Genomic DNA, 15,365 nt, shown 5'->3' on the forward strand with positions numbered 1-15,365 from the left:
TGCTCCCTTCTGAAGCAGATCATTCCTGGACCAAATATATGGATGTTTGTGAAGGAATAAAACTGAGGGACCAAGACAATTTGAGCAGGGTGGTAGAGTGAGGTGGAGCAAGAATGAAAGGCAATCACTACCCCATCTCCCATGACTGCCAGCACATACACTGCACTGGGCAAGGCACAACAGGAAAGCAACAGTGCATATCTTAAATATCCCATGGTACAGTTCAATTTAAATTCAAGATCTTGAAAACATTATTCTATATACAACAACCTCTGCAACATCACATCAACTGGGAAACCCTGCAGAAGTTCCACTGCATCCTTGAGCATTTTCCTTGACCAGTTTCCAAGTTCCCTTGGCTGATGCTTCTTATAAAAACAATGCAAAAGCCACATAGAGGTTTTACATATTTTGCCCCCAGCAAAGCCAATGAAACTTTAGCCAATCACCTATGTTTCACCTTCCATGGAGGTTTCACCTTCCATGTTGCACAAACAACTGTACCCTACTGTTGTTCAGTAATTTTCATGTAACAAATGAAAGCAGCAAGATTTAGGAATAACTATTCAATGTCCTCCTTTGCATGACTTTTCACTACTCTTTCTTCATTATAAATGAGGAAATGCCATTGAAATATCTGGACAATGAGTTTATTCATAAAAACCTGGAAGGATCATCTCAATGTGCTGTTGCATTGCCAACACAAATTAAATAGTGACCAATAAGAAGAAAGTTGTTAGGTCTGACCTATATCTGACCTTCAGAAACAGGTATCTAGCTTTAAACATAAGTACCTACCTAGAAGTGCTTGAAACAAGCTGCTCTTAAAGATGCCCATCACCTTTCGGATAGCTTTTTTCAGTTGTTGCTCTTCTGGCTTCCTTAGTTTCTTACAATATTCTTCCAGCAACACTAAAGCTCGGTCAGTATCTAAAAAATGAATGAAAACAGTCTTTTATTGTCTCGGGAAAGCATTCAAATATAACCCCACATGTATAAAGGTCTCCTTCATATGAAATGAATGATTACACCAAATGGTACTGCATTCTGTTGCCATTAGCTAACTGCGTGCCATTAACAGCTAGTTGGGCAAAATGGAAAGACTAATCGAACACCAAAATAGGAAGACTGTTTCATATCTGAGATTTCTCTGCAAAGGGAAAGCAATCTTTCAACCAATATGTACAACAAGTGTTTATCTTTTATTTACCTAAAGCTATCTGGAAGATATGTGTTTTGAACCAAATTACAGTTTGCAGAAGCCACAGAATTATAGACAACAGCCATTATGGATATCCATGAAAGTAAATTGTTTTCAAACGTATTTGGAGAAGACATCTAGTTAGCATACAAAGCTCACTTCCCTCTTCACTGAATTGCAGATATGTATCTGAAAGGCAGGTCTCCAAGAAGGTTCGTATGAAATCCAAACATCATCATTTTATATCACTTTATATTTGAAGGTACAGGAAAATGGGGAATCAAACCTCCTCTTTCCTTCTACCTATCCTGCACATGCTTTTTTAATTACAAAGTCTCATAAATTTTCAATAGAATTCCCAAATATTAAAAAGATACATTAACAACTACAATGAAACAAGTGCCTCAATCTAAATATCTTACTGTTGAGTGTCATTACTGGGTCAATTAAATTCAACGAAGTACTGTCAGAATGTTTGCAAAGGCAGGACAGGCTGCTTTTATCATTCTTTTTCTTCAAATCTCTCAGAGCAAACTTCTTTTTCACTGCAAGGAAATTGATCCTCTTTGTTCATCCAAGGATCCTGAATGGAGTTCAGGCCTTGACAGGTCTTGTGTTGTGACAAATAAGGGAGTTCACAGCTTGAAGAAATGAGCTGTGCATTCTGCATACTGACAATATTCACAAATTATTTAATTAATATTTAAGAAGATGCCATTTCTCTTCTTTGTCCTCAGAGAAATGTTGGCTGATCATACATATTTTATAAGAGAAATAAAAACATATAATGAATAAAAGGGAAAAGGAATTTAATATATATTTTCCATATATATATGTACGTATGTATGTATATACGTTCAGCAGTGAGAAAGATGCGGGAACATTTTGGAGCAGTCACTGGAGGAGGCAATTGCCTTGCTGCTTTGGTTAAAGCCGTTAAGGGCAGTTAAGACCCACTTATAATCTAGAGGGAGAGATCAGCTCTTTCTTCAAAGCCCAGTTTTGCCCACTTGGACATCTGTAAAAGCAGCTGCAAAGGCAGAAAACAAAGTGCTTTTCATAGAACCATAAAATCACGGTTGGAAAAGATCTTCAAGGTCATCAAGTCCAAGCATAAGCCCTTCAACACCATGCCTGCTAAACCGTGCTAGATATGGTGATTCCACCACTTCCTGGGCAGCCTGTTCCAATGCTTGATTACTCTTTCATGTAGAAATTCTTCCTAATGTCTAACCTGAACCTCCCCTGGCGCAACTCCAGGCTCTCCACTCCACTCCAGGACTCTTGTCCTATCGGTAGTTACTCTGGAAAAGAGATCAACACCCTTCTCACTGCAACCTCCCTTCGGGTAGTTGCAGAGATCCATAAGGTCTCCCCTAAGCCTCCTCTCCTCCAAACTAAATAACCCCAGCTCCCTCAGCTGCTCCTCATAAAGTCTGTGCTCCAGCCCCTTCATGAGCTTTATTGCCCTTCTTTGGACATGCTCCAGCACCTCAATATCTTTTTTGTAGTGAGGGGCCCAAAACTGAACACAGTATTCGAGGTGCAGCCTTGCCACTGCCAACAGAGGGACGATCACTTCCCAAGTCCTGCTGGTTACGCTGTTCCTGATACAAGCCAGGATGCCATTTTAATAGTTGGTTCTGCCGGACCAGACCAGTCCACTGCTTCATTGTTACCCAAATTACAAGAACATCCTCAAAACAAGGTTCTGGGTCCAAGTACGGTAATTCTGTCAAGAAATTTGAGGAAATACAGCACTAACTCTACGTATGAGCTTGGTCTTGTTTCTCTTTAAATCCCCAACCATACCATATCTGCGCTGCCTGTATTTTTGTCTATATACCCAGAGTTCTGTCCTCCATGTAAAAAATAATCAGTTAACAGCTTAAAACGTTGACTGGAATCAGGCTTCCACCTTCACCACTGATGCAGACAGCCATTCTCACATTAGCTCTCTGGTGCAACATGTGCATGATTATTTATTCTCAAGTGAAAAGAGCAAAGAGTGGAAAAAAAAACTACTGCAAAGTAGGTCCTTAAGTCACTCTTCAGAGTCTAAATGAGGGAAAGGGGATTTGAATGCGTGCTTTGGGCCACACATAGAGGAGCCACCCAACCACTCCTTCATTCTCCAGCATTTCGTGAATGGTCTTGACATTTTCTCATCAATCATTCCTTCCCTGAAGTGTATGGTTCTTATTTAAGACAGTTGCAAGCACTTAAAAGTAACATTCTTTTTCTTTTCTTATTTTTCAATGAGTAGAAATTTATTTCAATGCAAATTACTCTTTCTTTAATTTAGCAAGAGTAAAAAAAAAAAAAAAAAAAAAAAGGCAGAGCAGCCTCAAACCCTAAAACTGCACAGGACTGAACAGTTAGCGAGCACAGCCCTAGTGTTAATTCCAAATCCTGGCTAAATCCCAGATCAAGTAATTATCCGTCGGCCTGATTTTCTTCTCCAGCTTTAATAGGATACATTATTTTTCACTTCTTAGCCTAAGCCCCTGCATGGGGTTGCAGATTTTCCCCACACAAATGCACTCGCTATTCGGTGGAGCTTTCTGAACAGTCTGTGAGTTGTTGCCCATGCCAGTTTATGGAAATCCACCAGGAGGGAGCAGGAGGAGGGTATCGGTGGTCCCATTAAACACAACTACACTGGGCCTCCAAGGGCTATGTGGGATCATGGAGCTGAGAGGAATTTCCCTGGCCACCTCCTGCTATCTCTGCTTTGGCTGAAAGCTACTGCTGGTCTTACGCTATCAACTGGAAGTGTGTCTTGACCAAGGTCAAGGCCAAGGCACTGCAGGGCGTCAGGGCAGCTGTGCTCCCGGAGCGCTCCTGAAAATGCAAGTAGCTTATGGAGACTATCTATGCACTTGGCAGCAGATTAGGCTTTCAAAAAACAATTTTCAGCCTCTTGGTCAAACATTATTGATTGTAAATTACTTGGGACCAGATCTTCATAGGGATTGGCGCCACGCTTAGCACAATGGGGCTTAATCCTCTGCTCTGCACAGCGACGGTCAGGGCCTTTGGATGGTTTTACACAGAAACGTGAAATAATATAATAATATGGCCATGTTTGAGGAATATTAAGTATTCCTCCAAGATCATAGCCATCTTCAACTCTCAGTTATACTCAGAACAGATTAGGATATCCAGTATGTGGTCTTTTAGGCTGTCTGAAATTAATGAAGAACAAGTAGCATTAGCCTGGGTGAGTGAACTTCCTGAACTGCAGCACTGTGCTTAAATGAGAACCACATTCCCTGCCACACAAATCAAACACAAGTTTCTGACGCTGAATTCCAACACATTCTTCTCCTCAAGGGGAACGGCAGACTGGTGGCTTTCAAGAAGCACTGGACCACCATATATGTGGGATAGCAATGGCCACTGGAATACACAATTTTTGGCAGCCAAAATAAATCCCTTACCTTACAGTCTGACTATGTCATGAAATGCAACCAAGAAATCTTTGTTCCACTGTTCTGTTACTCTCCAGTGCTTATGCCAAAACCTAATTCAAGCAAAACCAAAACTCTACTAAACAAACTGAAATATTCTGAATTTGGAGCCTCAGCATCTTAAGTAGGTCCATGGTCAACAAAAGACCACTGAAAAATAAATATGAGCTATACCCCATGAAGTCTGCTGGACATAGTTCTAGCTTTTCTTTCTATTGTTTTTCATACTTTAACACCAAGGTTAAATGAATACACTAATCTAAGATGTTATACAAAACCAAGCAAAGTATTGATTGGAGTCTACCTGTATAAACTTTGACTCAAATAGCTGATCCTGTTGGCTTTGAAAGTTCACTTTGGTATAAGTCACTCAGATATACAGTCCAACAGAAACTCATATATATTCTAGACAGCATCTGTTTTGTTTAAATAAGAAAAAACTGAGTAATATCTTAATACAATAAGAAAAAGAAATCTTTCAGGATAGAATAGTTTATGGTCCTACAATATATTGTCCAAGAAAATACTAGTTAAGCCAAAACTAGCTATCAATTCTGTAAGTTCTGTCACTTTTTCACTACATAAAAGTTTATTGAGTTCATAAATGTTCATGATTTATGATCAGAGAGTGAAAAAATTCTACAATATAGCAAATCAGACATATATGTGACATTGACAGAAAACTATAAATGAGTAACTTATTAGATTATTAGTTTTCTTTGGAAAACTTCTTCCTCCCTCAAACTAAAATTTCATCTTACAAGATTTTGTTCTTTTTACAGAATGAGTTTTTTCCTTAATATAAGGTATTAATTTCTGAAAGATTCAAAAATGTATGAAGCCATTCATACAAACAGTATAAAGAAATGTATATTGCAGTTCAGGAAACATGAACTTCTTACCTATAGAATACTGTTCCTTGAAAAGTATTGCTTTTAAAGGTAAGCTAAAAATATGCAAGACTAAACATTATATTATAGATATTTAAAAACAGGAAAATAAATTCAAAAAAGAATTTGTTTTATTATTCACTTCATTGAAATGATGTAAAATCACTTACATCAGAAGTACTTTTTCCAGAAGTAGTCCTTAATGATACTTCTCAGTCTCCATATCAGAGATCTAGATGGCACTTGTAATGCTAATCATTGCCTTAAAAGCAGAACGATCTCCTTTATCTCTGATCTTTGCAATATTCTGGTATTTTTGCAAAGAAATTTTAGAAACACTAAAATTCCACATTTTGCAAGAAGATACGGAAAAAAAAATAGCTTCGACTTCTTCAGTAAAAATGTAACAGGTGGGCACTTAGGTTTTGCATAAATAGATAATAATAAACAGGAAATAATAAACTGGAATTCTTATTGGATTTATGGACACAAAAACTGAATTATAAGTTTACATGGAGCAGGTACACAATGCTTTTATCTACTCAAGTGCTAAGTGAGTACGGGAATGTGTGTAAGTGCTGTGAAATCATAATGTCATTATTTTAAATCCACTTTACACTGGAATAAACAATGACACAGCTACAGCACAAGATACTAATAAGCCCCATAGCATCCTTTGAAACACCTGTACATTAGTTTGACCCTTTAGACCTGATGTCCAACTCTGCTTAAGCAAAACGGAAACATTCTTGGGAGTTTTGTTTGCCTGAAGGTGGCAAGGTTGGATTTCTCTACAAACCATCTGAATATGTTTGTTGCAGTCCTTGAAGAATAGTGCCAATAAGCCAATTCAAACAATACAACTCTGTTGTTGTAGGGACAGTTATATTGATTAAAAGGTCTTTGAGACATACAGTGTCCTCATATGGGACAAAGAACGAGTACATGTGGTCTTCAATACTGACTGCCCTTCTATACTGATAGTTGATTTAGTTTTAAAGCTTTCACCAGTAAAAGCTTTTTTTTTTTTTTTTTTTTTTTTTAAAAAAAAGCCTAACAGAGTTTTCTCAATAAAGCATTTCAATCCAGTCCAAGAAAACTTCCATTCCAAACCCATAGTGTCTTCCTAGGAAAATATAAAGAATGTCCGTGAATTTCTCCACCAGCCAGCAAGTAGTCATCTACCAGCATACTAGTGCAAGGATGCTGTTCAGGAAGACAGAATCATAGAATCATAAAATCATTAAGACTGGAAGGGACCTCTAGAGATCATCTAGTCCAACCCCCCTGCACACACAGGGTCACATACCTGTTCCAGTATGTGCATTTAGTCCAGATCCTACAGCTGTGCTGAGAAGACATGCCAAAAACTAAACGTGCTCTCTAGAAATGTTGTCAATAAATACAAGTATTAGGGCCTTTTTTTTTTCCATGCCATCGCTGTTAACATCAGGGCTGGTGTTAGCTTTTGGCAAGAGTATACAGGAAACTCTTTTCCTAACTATGACCAGATGTTATCCATCCCATTCATCTAACTAAATATAGTTGGCCTGAAATTAATTTGTAGATACCTATGATTTTCAATAATTAAAACTGGAAAGGATTTAGTTCATAAGATTAATTCACCCTACACAAGAAAGCTCATTGAAAACCAGTCTCTAATAAATTCCATTTTCAAAACGCATCAAACTAGGATATGTTGAATGACAATGAACCAAACAAAGAAGCAGACGAGGGAAGTGGCACATAATTCAGGCAGATGTTGTTACCTATGAGTTTTCAAGCCTTACATCCTCCTTCAGGTCACAGTAAAGCCACATAAGCAGCACTCTGTGCAGACCAGCATGCAGTATTGAGCAACACTGATTTTTCAGACATGCTATTATGTATTGAACACCTGCAAGTCACTGACAGAACTGCTGCTACCTTCCCTGGAGGTATGATACCGTGATCCATACATCCCTACTGTGAATCAAGGTAACCAGGAAGATGGAGAGAAAAAAATAAAGTGTAAGTCCCAGCTCAGCAGGAACTGGAAATCCCTGTCTTGCATATGCAGGGAATCACAGGCAACTGATTAACAGCAACCTGTACCACATAACGCTGTGTTACGTAGCTACTGCCTGCCGGGAAACATCAGATTTGCTCAGATGCCCCTAATAGCTTACAGGTAAGTTTAGGGTCATATCTGCATTTCTCTTCATCCACTGGCATCAGTTTGTGAATTAACAGACTTCTGGGGTGCAACATAAATGACAAATATGCCTCCACCAGTGAGAAGTGCTTAACATTAGGTGAGATCCAAGCTAAGATGAAGGTTTTACTTTGGTTTATCTTTTTTTTTTCTTTATGATTGCATTTGCTCCTCCTCCTCCTAAGAAGGATTTTGGCTGTTTTCTGACTAGTGAAGGCATTGCATAGGTGACTTTTTAAAGAAAAAGATGCCGGCAGATTTCAAGAGAGCCTTTCTAGGTTTGGAGAACCAGCATTGGGAAAATGTAGGGCACTAAAGCTGGAAAAGGCTTGAGGAATGGGGGAGGGCAAAAAAAGCAGCAGCCAAAATAGAAGTGAGAAATGTAAGCACAACACCATGAAGGAGAGCAAAGAAGTTTCCTCAGTTAACTTTGATAACTATAAAATAATCTCAAAAACTACTTTTAGTAGTTCAAACTTTAAATTAGATGACCTCCAACAAACAAAAAAGTTAGAGGTCTGAGCAAATGCTGTTTCCTTCCTCAATTATTTTAAGATCCCCAGCTCCGAAAAAATCAAAAAAAATGAAATGTTATAGAGCAAAGGGAGGGGATAAGAAACTTTCTGGTAACTTATGTAGAGCCTGACCCAAGCCTAAGCCATTAGTAACTCATTTACCATCCCTGATCTTCACACACAACAACAATACAAAGAGTTAACTCCTACTAGCCCAGAAGGCTCTTTGCAGACCTGGGCTTTAAAACTCCTACATGAGACTGTATTTTAAAATCTGAAGTTCTCACTTATAAATAGAAGCCTATTATATTTTAGAAAGAAACACAGTGTACCAACATGGCTGAGGAAAAAAAAAAGAAAAAAGAAAAACATGTTATAGGCTACAGTGCTTCAGAAGGCTTGAGGACTACAGGAAGACAAATGATCATAACAATATATGTTTATACACAAATATAAGATGAAAAAAAATCTGCTGGATCTCACAGGAGGCCATCAGATAGGTTATATTTGGCCATACGCAAATCAGAAACCCCTCAGCAGATCTGGTCCTTCATACCCAGAAGAGGACATTAACAAACTACCTAGCAAAGGCAACATATGGGTTATGCAACCTTTAGGAAACATAAGGCATTACGTATGTGACAACTACTATTGCCGAGTGTGAAGACTATTCCTACCAAACAAGCAAAAGGACTGCAAATAACAGCTCCAGAGAGCATGCACAGCAAGCAAACCCATCTTCTGTCCTCTTGGGGAAAATAAGTGGACAGAAAAGGTGGGGTTTAACTGTTTATTTTGGTGATTATCAGCAGGCAGACTTATTCAGGAAATGGTATTTAAAGTTAGTGTTGTAGCCCTAGTTGCCCCACAGAGAAACAAAAAACTGTTAACTCTGTAAGAAGTGTAGTCTGCCTAAATTAGCCTTGCCCGATGTTAATTGTACCCCCAGATTGCCTTCCTGCAAAACAGACATTTAGGAGAGATTTAGTTGTGAGGTTATTCTAGACCTTGATGCAGTCAGCAGACAAGAAATGTGCAAGATACTGTGCTTGTAACTGCTCTGCAAGCATAACAGCAAACTGTGCAGAACAGGGCAGCATCATATGCTCAGGTATATCAAGGAAAAAGCAGGCCTCTGAATTGCAAGCAAAGCTAGAATAAGCTGGACAGGCAGCTGCCTGTCAGACTGTGGCAACATGCACTCGTGTTGTTGCAGAAGCTGGACAGCAGCATCTTTTTACGGAATATTGATCTGCAAAAACTGCAACGAATGGGGCTAAAGGCAAGTGAAATTTGCTTAGCATCGTGCTAGCTATGCCATGCTCTGCCAGCAGCCCTCTGAGCCACCCAAACAATAAAAATGCAGAGCGTAAGGGGACTCCTCGGGGCCTGTGGTTTTCTGCCCTGCAGCACAGAAGGGTCTGCACTTGGGTACCATCCTGGAAATGTTTGTCTGGCCTCTCTGGCAAGCTCATGCAAAGGCAGCCCACAAGCTCCTTCACTACCTATTTTCAGTGCTTTATGGGTTTTTTTTTCTCCCTGAAATATCATTTCCATCTTTTCTGTTGTAAATCAGGACAATTCCTTCTTGTCCTCCAGGTGTGGATGTGTAGGGCCCTCATTCCCTCTATACCCGCTTCTGTAATCAGGTCACTGTAACATTCCTCTCTCTGCTCAGGCTGCTCTTTTCCAGGCTACCAGGTCCAGCCTCTACATCTTTTGCACATGGCAACATTTCTGAAACTTTTTCTTCTTTCTGGAGTTAAATTTATCCTAAAGCAGTCTCCACATTCCAGCTGAAGACCCAGGAATGCCAGAGCATGCAGACTGGTGGATGGAGCTGAAGAGAAAGCACTGTGAGCTTGAAGAAATATGAACAACACACATATAACAGGGTGTAGATGGTAAAAGAGTGCTTGGTTGTGTTTTGTTTGGCGTCTAATCAGTCTAATTTATTATATGGAAAACTGGGTATTCTGAAAAATTTAATGATCAATGATGAATAACAATGCAAGTTTATTATCTGCATATCTTTGCACTTGATTTTACAACGTGTAACTATGTATTTATACTGCTGTGTTTAACTTCCTTTTAAACATATATATCTAAACTTGTCTAAATTTACTTACCAAAGTAGTACCTACATAAAGATCACTTGGTGACTCGGTCAGCATAAATTCACGAGAACCTTTTCTTCAAAGTTTGTTGTGAAAATAGATCCTACTTAGCGCTTCTGCACTCCTGCTTACTGCTTCCAGCTCCACCTGAGTGGATGGGAACATCTGACCCTGCAGTCTCAATAATGATCCTCTATTCTCCCCTTCCCAGACATGCTGAAGGTAGGACAGGGCCTCCTTGTTATTGATCCTTTCTCAGGTTTCTTGTCCTGGCCGCACAGATTGGGTCTCAGATACCACAGCGAGCAGATGCTGGGGCCTTGAAAGTCCTTTTTCTCTGCAAGGAAAAACCCTACAAATAAAACTAGCTTCATTTGAGCTTCTTGCTCATGCCCTTCAATGAAATTTAGGTGTAAAATGCTAATATTAAATCAATGAAAAATGAGCATTTCAAAACAATGTAAATATGAAGACAGAACAAAAAATGAAGCTACAAATCCCCACGTGAAAGAGGACCAAATTAAAACTTCTTCTTTAGGCAGCAGAATAACATAAACAGAGCTTAACAGTCACATAAAAAATAGGCCTGCTTTGAAGAGCTTATAATCTGTGTACAATATTAAAGGCTACTGGAACTTGAGGCATAGTTACAAAAGTAAAGAAACTGGAGTTACATGCTCATTACAACTGTGGTGTGTGTATGTGTAATATATGTAATATATTAAAATTAACATAACAGTGAAGATTGGAATGAGGCAGAAAACTAACCAAAAGAGGCCTCTTCTGGAATAAACTTCCAACTTGCATCAAAAAAAGTGTTATTTAACATGACAGGGAACAAGGTGGAATTAAGAAAATTCAGATTTAATTCAGTAACACTGATACGAAAAAAAAAATCAGTGAGATTAAAAAAAAAAAAAGTAAATGGAAGGAAATTAAATTATCTTTATTTATTACCAAAATATGCAACATGGTCTTACATTTCCCCAGATTCACTCTGCAATTTTTCCTTTAAGAACCTTTGTATCATACCACAGGATGCAAGCTGCTAAACAAAATGCCTGGTGAGAGCAGAAAAGGAATTGTGCATTTCAGCCATCAAACAACTGCATCTCTCTAAAGTTTGTCTGGGAGCTTGTTTGGATGTTTTGTTAAAGCTCAGATCAGCAGGCACCTGTGAGACAGTGTTACAGGAGTGCACAACACCTGGGCCTAAAGTTGGAGGTCACTCTATTCCACTATTGTAAAACATGACACACACCCTACAGAAAAGCAGTGTGACACTTAAAATGCTGGTTTCTACTTGTAAAACTAATAAAATGGTTCTCCGGGAAACTCTACCTGATTCCATCCTCTGATAAATGTGTTTTGAAGGGAAAAATAACTCTTCATCCCTAAAGTGAAGACAGATTAAGGGCATTTATACTACCATATCTTTGCAAAGATGGTTTATTGCCACAGAAAGGTCTTCCAAATGACAGACGTTACAGGTAAAACTGTTTTTTCAGTTGTTTTGTTTGTTGGTTGGTGCTGTCACCCCCAATCAGGTCAAGGCAGTTAGGCTGGCTATTTCCGAGATGAATATTGCATTAGAAAATTTGATCTTTGTTTTTATAATGATGTTTGGGACTGTTTTAAACTACAGTAAATACAACAAGAAGCCATAACAAAAGAGTTTAAATACTTGTGAGAATCAAGTCCTGTCCAAAATAAGAAAATCTGGGTAAAGCAGATTCGCATTTTGCTGAAACAGGGTCTACAAAATCAGCTTCTATCGCATTTGGCCACTAATTACAAATTCAGCTTTTTCTCCGTGTCCACCCTCTGACATCAAACTTTGCATCTGGCACAGGTTCAGAAGAACAGACAAGAGGGCCAGGAGGAAAAAAGTGCTTATAAAGCAAGTCCAGCTAGTGCTGCTGCGAGCGGGATGCAGGTAATGGGAATGGGGGAGAGGATGCACAGCTGCCCCTTGTCTCTGCTTCAGCGTTACAGACACGTCCACTTCTAGGGACTAGCAGAACAGTTTGCATTGCTTTTTCCCCAACAAGGTATTAATGGATAGTTTTAATCTATAGAACTCACTCTCATAAAGATGTCAGATGAAAAGCTGCCAGTTTCTCACTAAAACTTTTATGACACACTGAAATTTATACCGTCTAACTGAGGAAGGTAAGTTAGGAATGCGGCTACACTACGCTCATGCCACAGCGTAAGAGGGTAGATTGTTATGAAGAAGGTTCAGATCTTAGGTGGGTTAAAATGCACCCAAAGTTCCATCTCCCTCCTTGCAGGAGCTCCCCAGGATGACAAGATGGGCTCCCTACTTAAGCAAATAAAATGTGATGGATCTGCATTAGAAATCTGGCACTACTAGAACAACGGTAGAACTAGGAAAAAAAAAAACATAAATTTCTGTATTCCCAGAGAGCTCTTCTCTTTGCAGAGAGAATGTAACAAAGCTCTGTATTGTGTCCACTTCTGCAGTCCTTTTGTGTGCAAAACATCCCACTGTTTCAGCAAGTTTCTCCTAGGGGAAAGGCTGCATGACTGGAAGAGATGACTGCCATGAGAGCACCTTTAAGTCTCAGCTTTAAAGCAAAAGCTGGGAAAGCTTAGAGAATTTCTGCCACAAATTTGCTTAACTCCCATAAAACTAAAATTGTTCTTTTCACAGTAAGCCTGTGAACCCACCATCAGCTTTGCACTGATGGTAGTCACTGCACTTTAAAAACTGACAGGCACTTTAATAGAGCTTGGAGTGAAAAATTAGACTTTTAGCCATGTATTTATTTGGTAATATCTATGGAGCAAAAACTTGTAATAAAAATGCCTTTTTTAGAAGGAAAAGGGAAGTTTTCCTACTTGAAAGGCTATAAGGATCACATATACAACTAGATTCACTACCACTTTTGAATTGAGCATCAAAAGCTAACTCTGAATTTTGTTATCTAAAAAGAAGTTACTAGGGATAAAGAGGTTCAAGCCATGAAGAACCCCAGTGCATTAATAAGCGCTAGCTTTGTCTGGCCCTTTATGAACTTTGCCTTAAAAAAATCTTAATCTAGTCATTTTAGACCATTTGAACAGATTTTAAAAAAAAAAATTGGTGTTGCCTTCATTTATAAAACATGTCCTTGAAACATTTCTTTATCTAAGAGGTAAGCTGAAAAAGAATGGTATTCATCAGAAACAAGAGTCAAAGCCTCAACTATTTCCGAGATAGTGGGTCAAAGATGCTATTAATGGCACCCACAGGTTGCATCTGTCTCTTTCTCAGAGGGAGAAACATGAGTAACAATGAAGAGCAGTATTTTAGGCTCTTCCATATTTTGTAAATGAATACAAAATATATGCACTTGCAAATCTAAATATAGTCTCTTACACTGAACAGAAATCAACTGGATAAGTAGTTTGAGGAGGAAGGGAGAAAAAAAAAAAAACCTAAAAACATACAAAAATATGACTTTACTTCCTAATACTCTTCCATGTGGCAGTGCTATTTTACAGTGAGGCTTTCTTCAAGAAGCTCCATAAATTTAGTATTAATTGCTGTGCTGAAACAAATCCTAGCTTCTTTTTGTGAAAGTACAGTACAAATTAAGAGAAAATAAAGCATCTACTTCTTGAATTTCTTCATCCCATATTGTCTCCACATGGCACGATGACCAACAAATTATTTTGCTACTGAAAACAAGTTTATAGTTTAAGATTTTAAGTTTTCATTTTAAAACAAATGAAAGATGGAAAACGAAAAGGCAAAGTGTCATTTGTTTAATCACGTAACAGCAGTGCAAATACCCACACAATGTCTCATCCCTTATCTAAAGGAAGCACATTCCACTCCTGTGGGGTGCTCCATCCTCCCTTTCCAGCCTTGGTTTTTTGTTGTTGCAATTGCCAGTAAGCAACCCTGGGAATATCCTTAGGAATACAGAGCCTTATTTCCCTCCAGAAACAGAGGCAACAAACTAATTTCACTCCAGCACATCAGACAGAAACAGTCACACGCTGACACCAACATGGTCAGAACAAGTATCAAGTCTCTCTTTCCACGACTCTAAGCGGAGAGCTAATTCCAAGGCAAATTCTGAAAACACATTCACTTTTCTTCAGAAAGAGCAATAACTGGTCAACTCCAAAGAACGCGGATTGGGGGCAACAGCTTTCTATGACAAATACCAGGATCTTTCAAAGCTCATTCTTACAGGCTCATTTTTACCTGTCTTGGTACTGGTTTTAGGAGAGTAATTTGATGAAATCCAAAATAACAGCAAACAGAGAAGTGCTGAAAAGAGGAGGGATAATCTTGTTCTTACTGTTCTTTTTGAAATACATATTTTTGCATAGCCTAGAAGAGAGTATCCCAATGGGATTTTTAGAGATTACAGGGACTGGGAAGAGAGAATATATGAACTTCCAGACACAGAACACTAGAAAGGAAAAATAATTTGTCAACAAAAATATGAAACTAGGTACAAAGCGCTGTCAAAAGCATAAAGCAAACAAATGGGGGGAAAGCCTAGGGAAACATCCCTTCAATCTCCTCTGCTCTTGCAATATTAGGGATTATTTATAACAATAGCATTTTTTTTTCCAGATGCAAGTGTTTTTCAAGTAGCCAGCACGCCTTTGATTACAAAGTTTAATTCTAATGCATGGGACAAATTAAGTAATTCAAGCTAATAATACAGTTGCTGATTTGCTAGCATTTTTAATCCTTTAATTTGCATGTCTAAATACATTCTAACAATATCTTTTTAATACTTAAACACATGCACGCTGGCAACTGTAACGCGCTGACAATGAGATACGTTGAAGTATTTCAAGGAGGGCATTTGGGTCTCTATTGATGTTGTGATTTAAAATTGGCAAATACATTTCCTTTCAAGACAGAAGTAGAAATTAAAATCTAAGACCTGTGTTCAAACTGAATCAGATTGGCTTGAAACAAACAGGAAACACACAGATCTGT

At 38.6% G+C, this 15,365-nt stretch overlaps 1 protein-coding gene across 6 annotated transcripts in view; it reads right to left on the bottom strand.

The window, feature by feature from the left end:
• DLG2 (discs large MAGUK scaffold protein 2) overlaps positions 1-15,365 on the bottom strand; it is a 946,755-nt gene that overhangs the window by 929,702 nt on the left and 1,688 nt on the right. For all 6 annotated transcript variants that reach the window (XM_088534958.1, XM_088534959.1, XM_088534956.1 and 3 more), the window contains exon 2: positions 799-930. In XM_088534958.1, coding sequence (XP_088391084.1) covers positions 799-930 — 132 coding nt within the window. The remainder of the gene's footprint in view (positions 1-798; positions 931-15,365) is intronic.

This window comes from Tinamus guttatus, unplaced genomic scaffold, assembly GCF_059628265.1.
Source record: "Tinamus guttatus ecotype Peru unplaced genomic scaffold, ASM5962826v1 Tinamus_guttatus_pri_ptg000602l, whole genome shotgun sequence".
NCBI lineage: Eukaryota > Metazoa > Chordata > Aves > Tinamiformes > Tinamidae > Tinamus > Tinamus guttatus.